The sequence below is a fragment of the Coccinella septempunctata genome, chromosome 8 (assembly GCF_907165205.1).
Source record: "Coccinella septempunctata chromosome 8, icCocSept1.1, whole genome shotgun sequence".
NCBI lineage: Eukaryota > Metazoa > Arthropoda > Insecta > Coleoptera > Coccinellidae > Coccinella > Coccinella septempunctata.
Window position 1 is genome coordinate 22,182,293 of NC_058196.1, and position 14,324 is coordinate 22,196,616.

The 14,324-nt window shown below is 36.1% G+C and overlaps 2 protein-coding genes across 2 annotated transcripts; one reads left to right on the top strand and one right to left on the bottom strand.

Annotated features, from left to right (window-relative positions):
- Positions 1-225: 225 nt before the first annotated feature.
- Positions 226-1,628, top strand: LOC123319533 (endonuclease G, mitochondrial). The gene is made up of 4 exons (XM_044906562.1): positions 226-682; positions 732-968; positions 1,031-1,211; positions 1,270-1,628. The coding sequence occupies exons 1-4, from the start codon at positions 273-275 to the stop codon at positions 1,363-1,365; spliced, it is 924 nt and encodes a 307-aa protein (XP_044762497.1). The 5' UTR covers positions 226-272; the 3' UTR covers positions 1,366-1,628.
- An 813-nt stretch (positions 1,629-2,441) lies between these two features.
- LOC123319530 (glutamate receptor ionotropic, kainate 2-like) lies at positions 2,442-13,911 on the bottom strand. The gene is made up of 13 exons (XM_044906558.1): positions 13,755-13,911; positions 12,726-13,002; positions 12,030-12,251; positions 11,776-11,974; positions 11,287-11,547; positions 10,724-10,963; positions 9,704-9,907; positions 9,558-9,642; positions 6,869-7,145; positions 4,958-5,165; positions 3,567-3,792; positions 3,303-3,418; positions 2,442-3,005 (listed from the first exon to the last, which is right to left on the bottom strand). Exons 1-13 carry the CDS (start codon positions 13,834-13,836, stop codon positions 2,676-2,678), a joined length of 2,727 nt encoding a protein of 908 aa, XP_044762493.1. The 5' UTR covers positions 13,837-13,911; the 3' UTR covers positions 2,442-2,675.
- Positions 13,912-14,324: the final 413 nt, after the last annotated feature.

The following is a 14,324-nucleotide window of genomic DNA, read 5'->3' on the forward strand; positions in this document are numbered from 1 at the left end:
ATGATTTTGAATGTCTGCCCCAACAACTTTTTTGGGGCACTGGGCACTGTGTAGAATTTCTAATGGAAACAGCAGGCTACTTTTCGACACGAAATTTTGTCCCTACTCCGATGTCATTTCGGCAACACCGCATTTTGGAGCCATTTTATGGCCTTGTTCTTTTCTCGTAGGCTATGGATAGATTAGAAGAAAAGTTTGTTCGATGATTTAACCTCCTGAACATGAAGTTAACCTAACTTACCTAACCTAACCTAACTCCCAAAATCAAAATAATGGCTCGTTCTACATTGAAAAAAATTTTATTTACTGGTTGCTTAGGCGCATCTTGCTTCTGCAGTGGGGTGTATTTTCAGAGAAAATTTTTAATCAATGAATACAATGTACAGAAATATCCAGCCCTTCCAATATTCGGGACCATATCTGCTGCCACACCATTTACTCCTCAAATATCAGAAACCAAAACGTCGGTGGCAAATAGGATTTCTCAGATAATGAAATACGGGTTTCCAAGTTTAGATAACGTTCGATCCTTCGAGGACTATGTACTAAGCTATGATAAACGGAATAAGGTAGCCCATTGGGTATTTGAGCATTTAACTGCAGATTCTGTGAAGCGCAACCCAGAAGTAGATAGGTCTAAATGTGAATTTAAACCTGACGAGAGTATCCATCCATTTTTTAGGTTGGATAATATGTTAGTAAATTTTTTGGAGTTATTATGATGTTTTCAGATCTCAAAACTCTGATTATAAAGGGTCTGGTTATGATAGAGGACATTTGGCCGCAGCTGGAAATCATAAAGGTCATCAGAAGCATGTCGAAGAAACTTTCTTCTTGTCAAATATTGCTCCACAAGTAGCTATTGGATTTAATAGGGACTATTGGAATGGTTTGGAAAAACATGTGAGAAAACTGACTAAAACATTTAAGAATGTTTACTGCTGCACAGGCCCTTTATATTTACCGAAGTAAGATAGAAATTTGATCAATATTCAAATGCCAAATTATTAACAATGATTTTTCAACCCAGAAGGGAATCGGATGGAAAGAACTATGTCAAATATGAAGTAATAGGAAGTAATTATGTTGCTGTTCCAACTCATTTTTATAAAATCGTTGTTGGCGAAGCTGAGGATGGAAGGTTGGAAATGGAAGCTTATTGTTTACCAAATGCGCCAATAAGTTCAGATACTCCACTTCAGTCTTTTCGGGTAATTCTGGAAAAGCAACATATGTCGACAGTTGATTTAATAATGTTTTTTCTAACAGGTTCCACCAGAGTCTATAGAGAAAGCATCAGGTTTACTGTTCTTCGACAATGTGAGTAGAAGCAAACTATATAAAATAAATGGAAAAAAGTATTGAGGAGTCAAAGATGGGAGCATTTTATTGTATGAGAACTGATCTGTTCAATGTGAGTGTGAAGTCTTGTATAAGGTATTTAAATGGCTGTTTCAATCGAGTGATTATTCATAATGGTTGTATATTCTGATTCTTACAACTAAACTCAGGAAATTATCAAAAATATTATGTAGTTTTAAGGAAAATTACATAATCAGATGATATTTTATATGTAGATTAATTTATTGAATGTTTTAAGAAAATAATAAAATTAATATAAAAAACTACCCAGTAGTCTGTGTGAAACACCAGAAATATTAACACAAACACAATCAAGTACTAACCAGAAACAAGACCTTTCTCTATGGTACTAACTAGTTACAAAAATTCACATCAGGTGGCGCACTGCAGAGTTTTCAGAATTAAATCTACCTATTCAAGCTTCTTCTAAAAAGAGGAAATTTACTAAAAGAAAATGTCTTAGATGAACTGCACTGATTATAGTTCACTAGGATATACTTCCAAATTTCCACATACATATGTGTATATTACATATTGCATCGCAATTCGCAATTCGTTCGAAAACTCTCTAACCTGCAAGCAAAAAAGATAATTTACAAAATTTTGGTGGCTTTCAAAAAACTCGCAAAAGGTTAGATCGATTTTGACTTATTCTGACCAAAATCAATAGTTTTGTTCTTTGTTCGTGTATTGCTCAATCAATACAGTTCACAACCGTTGTGAACCACTCTACGAACAAGCCTATAGATTCAAAATTGCGAACTGTAGAGTGCGCATAAAAGTTTGAAACAAAATTCGAATAACTCAAAATCCGTTTTTCTGTTTTCGACCAATATTCATAGGCTACACCGTGAATATCAGTAATTATCGAAATTGTGCTTCAAAATTGCGTCTTGTAGCTTTACGGACACAAAGAAACACAAATTCTTTACGGACTTTGAATCAAAGTGCTCCGAAACGAATATATAACGAAATATACCTTAAAATAAGGGATCAGAAGAAGTGATTAGAAATTTTACTTCATATGGTGAATACCTATATTAACTGTTAGTTAGTTAGAATAATTAAAACAGTTGTAATAAAATGTGGAAATGTTCATACAATCAGAGTATGATAAAATTTTTGCAGCCTGTATATTTATCTGACAGAATAAGTAACAGGTGACGTTTATCTGTTTCTGATTGAAAGCCTTTTATTTGCTCCATTATTGAATATTTAGAGTATAGTATATATAGTACATGTATTTGATAAACAAGAGTTTAGAGATTGTCAACACAAGAACTATTATATATTGAAACAAAAACAACGGTTTATTACAAATCCAATTTTTCGTTTGAATTGTTTATAAATCCGTAAGGTTTGGCGGGCGCCAACTCCGTTTCTTGATCTTCTCCCTCTGCCAGGTTTGCGTTACTACCTAGTACAGGCTTTACATTACTTTCGAAGTTGGCGTAAAACTTCATTTCGTAGATCAGTGCTTTGAGGAAAGGCATCTTCGTTTTTCTGCTTATACTTATAACGTAGGCCAACCTCTCCAAAACGGCGAATGCGTAACCTACTATCAGGCCATAAACAGTTACGAAGAAGACTCCCTCCAAGTTGCTCATGCCCAATGGTTTGGCGTCCCCATCGTCTTCATTTGTCTGTGAAATGAAAATGAAAATCATTCCATGCGATAAAATCGTTAAATTATTGTTAATTTTCAATAGCCTGTATGTCTTCAATCGATCCTAATTGGAAAAAATGGTTAAGGTAAAACTTGTTTCTTGTGAGACTAAGACTCGCCCTGTATATTCAAGTTAGTCCGCAAAACTGTGAAAATCCAGTTATGTCCGTAAATTGAACATTTCATTGATAACTCAATCAAGATTGTATGTAAGTCATATATATGTATATATATCGACAACACTATATACCTAAGTAACAAAATAATAACTTACGACGCACTGACCACCCCCTCTTCTCTCCTGCCACCATCTTCTTTTCAAGTCGTCAATGATACCTGCCGATTGTAGTCTTAAAATAGTCGTTGATAATCGACTTCGATAGGTTGAATCTAGAAACAAAATTAAAACTAAAATATAAAGGACGTGTTGATCTGGCTGAACTCAGACTCAGGCAGGTGTGGTACTGCCTAAGTTTCCATATCTACCATTTTTTGTATTTTGAGTCTGAAGATTTGAATTATCCTGAACAAAACTTACTTTTTCTCATTGCGATCCCATAACCTTTTCTATCTAAATAATCTCCGTACATTTCTAACCCGCAATGGCGCTCAGTTGCGTACTCAATTGATGTAGACTCCATGAAGAAGGCGTATTTTTCTTTTTCAGCCAATAGAACGCCTAGATTATTGTCAGAGGGCATATCTTCCTTGTGCTCTTGCATGTGCCTGTAGACTTGTCCATAAATCTCATGGTCTTTGGAGTCCTGAAGAATAAATCCATTTAGGAATCATAATTTTTCGATGAAAATGAATATCGTCGGACCTTAACGCCTGGAGTTATAATAATTATTCACAATATAAAGCCACCATGTTGTGTTGCTCCTATGAGAGCTAATAATAAGCCCGGGGTGTATTTGAGGGTGAAGCTTTTTTAATTTTTTTCAACAGAATGTAGAACTGGTCAAAATGAAAAATCACAAAATCACCTATACAAATCTTTCAAAATGACAAACTTGAAAATAAAATTGAAATTGAAAACATACTGAAATAGATTATCGCAAAGCAGTGGGAAAAACTTATCTCCTGTTTTGACCATATTGTTTCGTTTAGGATGGTGGCTCGTTCGATATTTACGTGGTAATGAAAATGAAAACTTAGGATTGCCGAATTGTTCTCATTATTTTTTTGTAACTTACAGGATTTTATGAAATGGCTCATTTCGATACCAACTGACAGAAGAGACTTAAGACACAAATGTAAAAAATAGAATAATACATCAAAATCTCACCAATAAAATTCGTCTAAATTATTCACGAATTTTTTCACAAAGGGCAACACAATCTTCTTGTTCGAACATTCCAACAATCGTCGTAAAAATGGGATGAAATGGGGAAACATCATAGAACTTTTTCAACTAACATAAGCACTTTCAAGAAACTGCCTCGATTTTCTAAATTTTTTTTCACCCTAGATAGCACGATACAACCATTATGATTCCCTCAAAAGTGACTTGATGCCTTCAATCCGATGAACTTGGTACTGAATCATTCATTGTCCAGCCATATGTTAATGTTTTCTTTCGTTTTTGCGATGCCGGAGTCTGTTAGTCCTGTACTTGAAATTGAATGAAATTCTGTCGAACTTCTAGGGGTTGTATCTCAGCCATCTGGGATATTTTATATAAACAATTTTTGGTTGAACGAATTATTTTGACGAGTTCTACCTTCTGTCAAAAAAAGCCTCACCTTTGAAAACACCCTGTATATATACAAGTCATATTTCGAACGATATATTGGATGGAAGGACCACCTGTTCCTTAATGAATACTTAAATAAACTTCACATTTTGAAGCTCTGTTAGAAAATCAACAAAGTCATAATCTCTGATTTAAAGTTTTCATAGAATTTCTTCAACTCAAATTTCACTCACTTTGAAGAACTTCTCAGTGGCCCCGTTTGCCTTAGCTCCATAACGAATTTCCAATTCAGCCGCGTTCTTCACCAACGATTCAACGTCAGTGAAGAGCTTGAGGGGTAGTGTGGTAGCAAGGAAAGCGGCTAAGTTGGCGGTGTAAGAGGCAACCATCAGCAGAATGAAAAACCACCACATACCCGCTACCATTCTTGTTGAAACGGCTCTAGAGGAAAAGAAAAATTTTTATATTTTATTCTGAATTCATTATGATATGATCATGATGGGATATATTTATATCGGCGAGCAAACACATGAATTATAAGGAAAGAGAATTTTATTATTCGAAAATCTATTCCACAAATACACTTTTTGAAAGAAAATCATAAGGGGTTGTTATTTTCAACCCCTAATAATGAAGTTATGAGATCTAAAAAAATTGTGTGAGTAACATCTACTAAGTGCTTCATATTATGTATAGTTTTATGACTCAGTGTTCTTTAGAACCCGTAAAAAAAAATTAAAAACTGTCAACTCGTCATCGCCTTTCTAAGGCTGTATCTTAGAAGGGAGGTCGATTTCGAAAAAAATTTATAGGAACTACCCCTGCTTATTTTCATCGAGAAATCATCTGCCTAAGTCCTTCTCATTTGTTTACAGACACCCTGTATAATAAGAAATCACTAAACATAGCATAGATAAATAAGTGCAAAAGTAACTAAACAGTGAGTTTTATATTGAAGATGAAATGTAAATAAATGTCCAGATCTTTTGAACTCTTGAGTCTGGAATACTTTACAATAGGACATTATAAAATATACTAACTGACAAAGAAACTGCAACACCCAGAGGGAGCTGTTCAAATTTTAATTTTTTTTTTTTTTAAAGATAGGTAATATAGCAAGGACTATATGATTAAAATTTGGAGGAAAAAAACGAAGGGTTTACAATTGTTTTAATCAAATTTGTTAATAATGTGTTTGTCCACCGCGGTTATCTATACACTCCCCAACAAGTCTTGGCATTGATGCAAGAAGATGGTCTTTGTCTTCCAAGCTACCTGTACTTCATGTCTCAGAGCCGCCTCAGGGGCTGGGGTAAATTTCCAAGACCCATGATGTCCCAAACATACTATATGGGCGAAAGATCGGGGGATCTGGGCGGCCATGGCAAAAAATTCACATGGGTCGCTTCAAAAAAGTTCAAACTATCTCTGGCAACATGAGGTCGAGCATTATCTTGCTAAAATATTGGATTCTCGAGCCGGTTAAGGTGAGGGAGAACATATGGCTCCGGTATTTCTTGAAGGTAACGCAGCGCTGTCATGTTACCTCGAATAAAGACTAAAGGTGACCTACTTCTATGTGCAATAGCACCCCATACCATAACGCCTACTGTCCGGTGTACATGACGCTCAACATCAAAATGAGGTTCACGTCTTTCTCCTCGACGTCGTCTAACCCTTCTTCGGCCATCATGTTCACCCAAGGAGAATCGAGATTCATCAGAAAAGACGACCTGATGCCATTCTACATTTCAACGTTGTCGTTCTCTGCACCACTGTGATCGTTGCCGTCGATGCTCAACCCTCAGAGGTAACACAAAATGGGGTCGATAATGCTGCAGTCCAAAAGACCTTATTCTCCTAACCACTCATCAGCCAAAGATCGAGTTGTCGCAAATCGGTCTCTGATGGCCATAAGTCTTAGACGCCGAACTTCATTTGTGTCCCTTCGACGTCCAAAAAATGTTTATATGAAAAAACCCTTACGATTTTTTTCTTCAAATATTAATCATTTACTCCTTGCTACACCAGGTATCCATGTCTTACCAAAAAAAAAAAAATAGAATTAAACAGATCCTTCTGGGTGTTGCAGTTTCTTTGTCAGTTAGTATATTATTCTGCATATTCAACGTGGGTGTGCTTACATGGGTGCAATTTCCGTTCCTTGTTGCAAACCTGTACCGGTTGAAAACCAGAAGGAATTGGACAAGCTGAATTGATTTATCAGATACTCAGGCTCCTCAATGCATGGAAACGGATTGGTCCATTCGCTTGCTGATAACCTGCCCATGATGAACAATGACAATGAAACGAACACGTAAGAAATGCCAATACTTATCCAGGTGTCGATGGCAAATGGTTCGGCGAATGAAAAAAAGTTAGGTGGTGCAGCGGTTGGCTTCTGGAACAGAATTTTGATACCTGAAAATGATACGCTGATTCAATACTCACGAAAACCTATTTTGGTGATTTATTTTGTGATTCAGAATCCATTTGGTTGTTTTCACACCTTCATTACACAGATACCAAGTTTTTCATTGTACAGAAAAATGGATGAAATTGTCAAATGACACTGTCTCATTCTTGTAGCATATACAGGGCGAGTCTTTAATAAAAGATCCCTAGAGTCAAAAGGAACACTTTTTCCCTATGTTATTTTTTAACGAGCTCGATGCAGCCGTTCGGTCTTGACAATCATTAGATTGATTATCTCTCATTAACAATAACCGTATATGGGAATGTAATGCATATTCTGAAAGAGCAACTCTTCTAGTAATCCATGAAATTCTCCAGCTCCAGCTCGATGCAGCCGTTCGAATAAACATCCATGTTCTAAGTTCGCGGACCATATTTTGTCTTCTGCGGACCACTGGTGGTCCATGGACCACTAGTTGGGAACTACTGATCTAGTCCGAATCGCAAAAAATGGTCTGGAAAAAAGTGCTTCTTTTTACCTCGAGAATCCTACTGTTGAAATCACCCTTGTATAATGATAAAATCACAATGAAGTACACTGCGCAAAAAAATTAACGCACATTCTGAAAATCTCAATTTAAATGAGAGTTAACTCTACATTGACTTTATAACTTATTTTTTATGTTCTCTCGGAAAGGTTTTCAACGAAACAAGACACATTAAATGGAACAAAAATTCAGGATTTCACCGAATCTTATGTGAAAGAAGAGAAATGAACAATTTTCAAAATACTGAAATGCTGATAAGTGATTTAATACTTGGTATTTCCACCCCTTGCGTTAATTACAGCTCGGCAACGACGGTTCATACTCAAAATGAGTGATCTTAAAATGTTCTGATCTAATCCTTCCCAGATTTCTCCGAGTTGGATTCCTAGGTCATTAAGAGTAGCTGGATGATTTTCTGAACTTCTCAGCCTTCTATTGAGCTCAATCGGATTGAGATCTGGACTTCTTGCAGGCCATTCCATTCGAGATACTTGAACCTCTTCAATGTACTCTTGAACGATGCGCGCACGATGGGGTCTGGCACTATCGTCCATAAAAATGAAATTTTCACTAATGTATGGGGCAAATAGCACTACATGCTCTTCAAGAATGTTCCTTATATACTTATCAGCATTCATAGCTCCATTATCAACGACCACTAGTTCTGTGCGAGCAGTCAAAGATATTCCAACCCATACCATAATCGATCCTCCCCCGAAACCAGTAGTATTCAGGAAATTGCACTGAGCATATCTTTCATTTGGACGTCCGTATACAAGAGAACGTCGATCACAATGGTAGAGGCAGAATCTAGACTCATCTGTGAAGAGAACTTTTTCCCAATCAGCCTCTTCCCAATAATGGATATGCTCTCTCGCAAAATCCAAACGCACCCTTCGAAGGGCTGGGGTAAGAGCTGGGCTTCTTGCCGCGACACGAGGCCTTAAATCATATTCTCTGAGGCGATTTCTTATTGTCTGAGTGCCAATTTGCACCTCATGAGTTTGCTCAAGCTGAATTTGAAGGAGGCGAGCGGTTGCAAACCGTTGTCTCAACGAAGAAACTCTCAAGTAACGTTCTTGAATGGCAGTTATTACCCGTGGTCTACCCTGTCCTGGTCTTCGGACATTCATACCTGTCTCCCTGAATCGCTGCAACATTCTGGACACACTTGTATGGGAAACTCAAAACCTTTCTGCAATTCTTGTGTAAGTCCAACCTTCTTCTCGCAAAACAACCGCTTGGGCACATTCCTCTTGGGTAGAAAATCAAAGGAAAGAAAAACTATTGATCAGTAGAATTGATCGAGAACAACTGATTTTAGAATGGAGCCAATACATTCAAAATCTGATAATATCATCTTTTTTTATTCCTGCTGGGAAAAAAACATCTGTATTGGAGAAAACCGTTGGAAGTGGATAACATATGCATGCATAATTCTGATAAAAATAATTATCATTGAGAACACCTTCAGTTGTAGAATAAATTTGAGATATCCATAATGTGCGTTTTTTGCGCAGTGTATTTTCAGTACCTGCTGATGTTGAAGTATGTACTTCTTCATTATTATTATTATCGTGAAATAGGTAACAATAAAAATACCGTATATTACAGTTGGATGTCAAAGAATCGCGATATGATTTATGACCCATTATCCACTTATGGTCTTTCAAATATTTATAATCACAGAATCACTTGTGATTAATGAGCCATATATTTATTCACTGGTTTATCAAGTTTCGTGATTACGATCATAGACATCTCTAAGATGTAATATTGAAATTTTGAAATGGATACAATGACAATATCCTATCACAGTTCACACGTGAGATGTGAAATATAAAATTCCAAAGTGTCAACAGTATTTTACCCAGTTCCATGAATGGCGTGGTGAAGTCAACCGCCTCAGCCCTCTCAGAATTGATAGTTAAATCAGCTATAGCCAAATCAGCTGTCTGCAATGAATAAGCAATTAATGAAAGAGAAAAGTGCTCTCCATGGAAACAATCAACCTACTTTGTTGATCAAATCTCCAATCATTCCAGACCACTGGCCACGACTATTCTTGGCACCATTGCTCTTATCTTCTCGTAGAATGATAATATAATTGAATTTTTCCAACTTCGCCATTTCGTCGATCAAATCTACTCCGAAACCTTCGTATCTATCGTTACCGATGAGTTTCTCTGAGGAGTCTTTTAGAAAAGTATATGGTTCCGTCTAAAATGAAAAATCATACAGGTGGATCTACCAAGTACAAGTTGAAACTATGACAGTTTCAGCAAGCCGGTACAATAAAAATTGGCCAAAAAGGTCACAAAAATCAGTTTTTTTGAATTTATCTCCTCTCCTGGGCTTCAATTTGTCCGCATTTATTATAAAAGTTGTAGGGCATAATATTTTGTACAAGTTTTGTCCGAAGCGATTTTTTCTACGTTTGAAAGTTTTCGAGATATATGGCGATGAATGTACATTAGACTGGGTTTCTACATTGACCTTGGCCTTTCGCATGTGTGGCTGAGCTCCTCGCCCTTATCGTCCTCTAACTCTAAAACGGTTAAAAGTAGATAAAATTACGTCAGACAAAAGTTGTATAGAATTAAATTGTCTACAACTTTTATTCTGAATACAGAAACGATTAGAGGTACAGGAAAGGAGATATTTAAAAAAAATTCCTTGTTATCATCTTCAAACTGTCAGATCAAGAAAACCACCCCTGATTAGTGTCAGATTAATGGGTCAACACGGCTGCAACACCGAGATTAACCATCTGTATGAAAATCTGACATCTCGAGTATGAAGTACAAGTACGCTCGAGTAAATCCCGATTTAGCATCGTCGGCTACCCAACTAAGATGACGAACTCATTGAATTGAATTATAAGGAAAACCCCATTTAAATTAGTGGTTTCTGGCGTACCTTTTGACTTTTTGAGCTGACCACCGAAAGGGTTTATACCCTTCCTAATCTTAGTAGATGAATTTTCGAATGAAATTCCGAGTAGTAGCATTATACGTTATGAAATTTTTGACTCACCAAAGCAGTAATAACAATTAGAGTCTTGTTAACGAGACTTGTTGGATCTTCTTCTTCGTCATCATCTTCCCAACTCTGTGGATAAGGTAGCGGCCTTTGAATCTGCACACCCTCACTCATGTTCCAATAACCGATATCAACCAGACCTCTTTCTTGGACTTCAGTGAGGATGAGTGTGAAATCACTTCTGAATCCCTCATTGTCAAATTTGACCATACCGGTCCGACCTTCTATCCTGATCTGTCGAAAGATCAACTCATGCATTATCCATACCAAGAATGTTTAAACATACAGGGAAAATGGTTTTGTGTTTGACTTCTTCATCTGCCAAAACAACGAGAAAGTTCTTATACCTATAGAAACTGAAATCTTTTTGTTTATATACAGTGTGCGAATGAATATAGTCACCAAAAATCTTTGAATTTTCTAGCTAAAATTCCGATTTAGATCATGTACAAGACGTTGTAAAGCCTTAGAAGAAAGGGTAATATTGGGGAAAGAATAAATCCAAAGAGCTATAATTTCATTTAATGATTTAGGTACTTGAAAGAATAAATCCTCACCGTTCGTATTATGTTCACCAAACTAGATCCATATTCCCAGGCATTGGTATCATTGCATGAGTGACCTTCGTTTGCTGGATTTGTACCTTCTTCCAAATTGCTCATAGCGTCACTGAGCATAAACATTGCATCTGCAATCAGCGCAGAGCTGGTCTTTAGGGAACAGTCCTTTGTATGGGCTTCATTTCCTGATTCTTCAGACTTGCACATTTCTTTCGTGAAGTCTTCAGTCATTTTCAAATCCGATCTCAATAGTTTGACCTATCAACAAGAAGTTGGTGAAAGCAGACATTATGCCAACCCTACACCAATGGAGGAGATGAATTTTTCTCTTCTGGATACTATGCTACATATACACCGGTCACAATCAAATTTTACAGCAGGATTTTGTGGTGACTTTATCAACAAACTCAATAGTGAGTAGTTAACAATCTTCTTCAGCTTTACTACAATTAGTGGTGAATGTTCGTTTTCGAAAAAATAACTCACCCCAGTAATATTAGTGTTGCTATATTGAAATGGCTCCAGGTCTATGGTATGAAAATCCAAGTTGGTGATGAAATAATTATAATTCCTATTCATCAAACCCAACTGTTGCGCCTGTCTCAAAACTTCTTGCAGTACCTCTAATCTGCAGTCTATAACGATGTTATTGACAGGAGAATCCGCTATTTCTCTGAACTGATCCCTGTTAAACTTTCTGATTCAAATTCTGTCCATAAATTTCTGAGTTGTATGCCTACCTATAGACACCAGTATCATCAGGATCTAGTTGTCTAGTTACTATCAAATAGGAGTTATCATGGCTCAATTTCATCAGATCCAAGAGCCTCAAAAAACTTTCATCATCATCGTAGAAGAGAATGAATTGTTTCCAATCAAATTTCTTTATGATCTCTACGTAGGCCATTGAGAGCTGTGTAGGGTGAGGGTGAAAATTCATTATGGATGAATCTCTTTGTGGCCTGAAGAAGAATTTACGTGAAGAGACATCTTTGGAATATTCTGCTTCATATAATGATACAAGAAGAGTAATTTATTTTACTATTTTGTAGGAAAATAGCTCTAATAGATCAATTTTTATTTTTAACTAGCTGACCCAGCAGACGCTGTCTTATCTTATAAAGAGGGAATATTTAGTAGGTAATTGGAAGTAAAACTAGAGATAAAAATTTATTTACAATAGTGAAAAAAGTGCCAATCAATAAAAGTCACAATTACAAAAATAAAGGAACATGTAATTGATATTTTTACCCATTTTTACCCCTGTTATGAAAAGCAACACAAAAAAAGTGTGAATGACATTATACATGAAAAGTTGGGTAATTTTGTGAAAATTGGCCTGTTCGAGTGTTTCTCTACAAAATAGTAATAACCGAAGATAGGAATTTTATGTGTTACTTTTTACTCACTCTATAAATCGAACCATGGTAACTCACCGATGATTCCACCTGGTCTGTATGACAGGTACCTCTTTGGCGTCACAAACAGACTGTATTGCCTCAAAATTATCTGGATTATATGGTCCGAAAATTGTTATTGCTCCGAATTCGAGAAGTTGGCATGCCTTTGAAGAAGCTTGGAACATGTTGTATGGTTCCAAGATCTCTATAACGGGCTTGAGTTGCTGATCATCATTCCTTTGAAGATTAACCAATTCGATGGCAATCTCGAAGGCCTTCTTATTTTCTTCATGATCTTCGTCGAAAATTCCACCTTTATGAAAAGTTCTTCAATCATAAACATTCGGCACAAAATTAACAGCAATTATTTTGTGGATTTTTTTTTAAGTAGCGGAGCATAGGTTTTCGATTATTGGTTTATTATGCTATAAATTTTCGAGATTGGTCACGAGAGAAATTATGACTTTTGAAAACTCCAAGGTTTCCACAAACCAATAAAAAAACTGGTCCTTCACAATCCTTTAAATAAAGGAATACACACGATGCATCTACAGCAATTTTCTTACAATGTTACCTAACAAAGATCATTTTTAAAGAAATCTAGTGATTTGATAAGTTCAATGTAACGTTTCATAGCCTTTATCAGACTACTGCACCAGACAATTGAATGAATTGTTTTTAGAACAAATCAGAGGGAGCAGTTATAGTGCTGAAATTGATAATGGAAGGCATGTATGCAGCATTCCTATGAAATAAAACTCAAGAAAAACTAACGGAGATTGACACAAGAATTTTTTCAAATTAGATCTCCCTGGTAGTTTGACAAGAAGACAAGGTGTTATAAATTTTTTTTTCGATTTTTTAGATTCATTGTTGGAAAATGATGAACTGGCAATGTAAAAGTTGTAATTGTAATAAAGGAAATTGATACTCCTTTAAAGCCATACAAACACTAAATAGACAATCAAATGACGCAATGGAATGTGTTTATTCTCTTTCGAAAACGAAAGTTTATCTAGAACTAGATGTATACCTACAGATCCAACTCATATTTTGTGTACTTACCTATTACGTGGTCACCAGAAGCTCTGCAAATCAGTATTAAGAATATGCAACATTTCACCGAACCCCACGATTTTTTTATCATCTTCACTCAACGAAAACAAGCCATTCTCTGTGATGTTTTCGTTTATTTCTGGAACTGTTACCGTTGGCAATTGTAGGAACATTGGTGTCGGTTTATTATTAGATCAAAATTATAGACTTTCTATTCCTTATTATTGTAGGGATATCGGATATAATCACTTTTCCTTTTTAACAGGTACATAACAGGTTTTTTTGGCATTTTCCTTATCAACCCCAATAATGATTTTATATTTGTCTGTTCGATACAAAATTGCCAATTCATTTAGGACCAATTGCAAGATTAACTAGTACCTATACTCAGACAATGATATACAGTGCGAGTCTCCTTACTTGGAATAAATTCGGTGAATCAAAGACGTTTTTTCTTTGCTGTAAATATGCGGGGGGGTTTGGGGGTTCAAACCCCTCCCGAAATAATATAGGTATATAATATCAGTTTCAGAAAGTCTCACTTTATATGTCAAAATTTCATTTCAGACTGTTCTTTTT

Coding starts and splice junctions, on each gene's coding strand:
- LOC123319533 (XM_044906562.1), top strand. CDS start 273: ATGGCTCGTTCTACATTGAAAAAAATTTTATTTACTGGTTGCTTAGGC. Junction 969..1,030: donor GGCCCTTTATATTTACCGAA/GTAAGATAGAAA, acceptor TTTTCAACCCAG/AAGGGAATCGGATGGAAAGA. Junction 1,212..1,269: donor CTCCACTTCAGTCTTTTCGG/GTAATTCTGGAA, acceptor TTTTTCTAACAG/GTTCCACCAGAGTCTATAGA.
- LOC123319530 (XM_044906558.1), bottom strand. CDS start 13,836: ATGATAAAAAAATCGTGGGGTTCGGTGAAATGTTGCATATTCTTAATA. Junction 12,252..12,725: donor CAGACCAGGTGGAATCATCG/GTGAGTTACCAT, acceptor ATTCTTCTTCAG/GCCACAAAGAGATTCATCCA. Junction 3,006..3,302: donor GAGGGGGTGGTCAGTGCGTC/GTAAGTTATTAT, acceptor TTCATTTCACAG/ACAAATGAAGACGATGGGGA.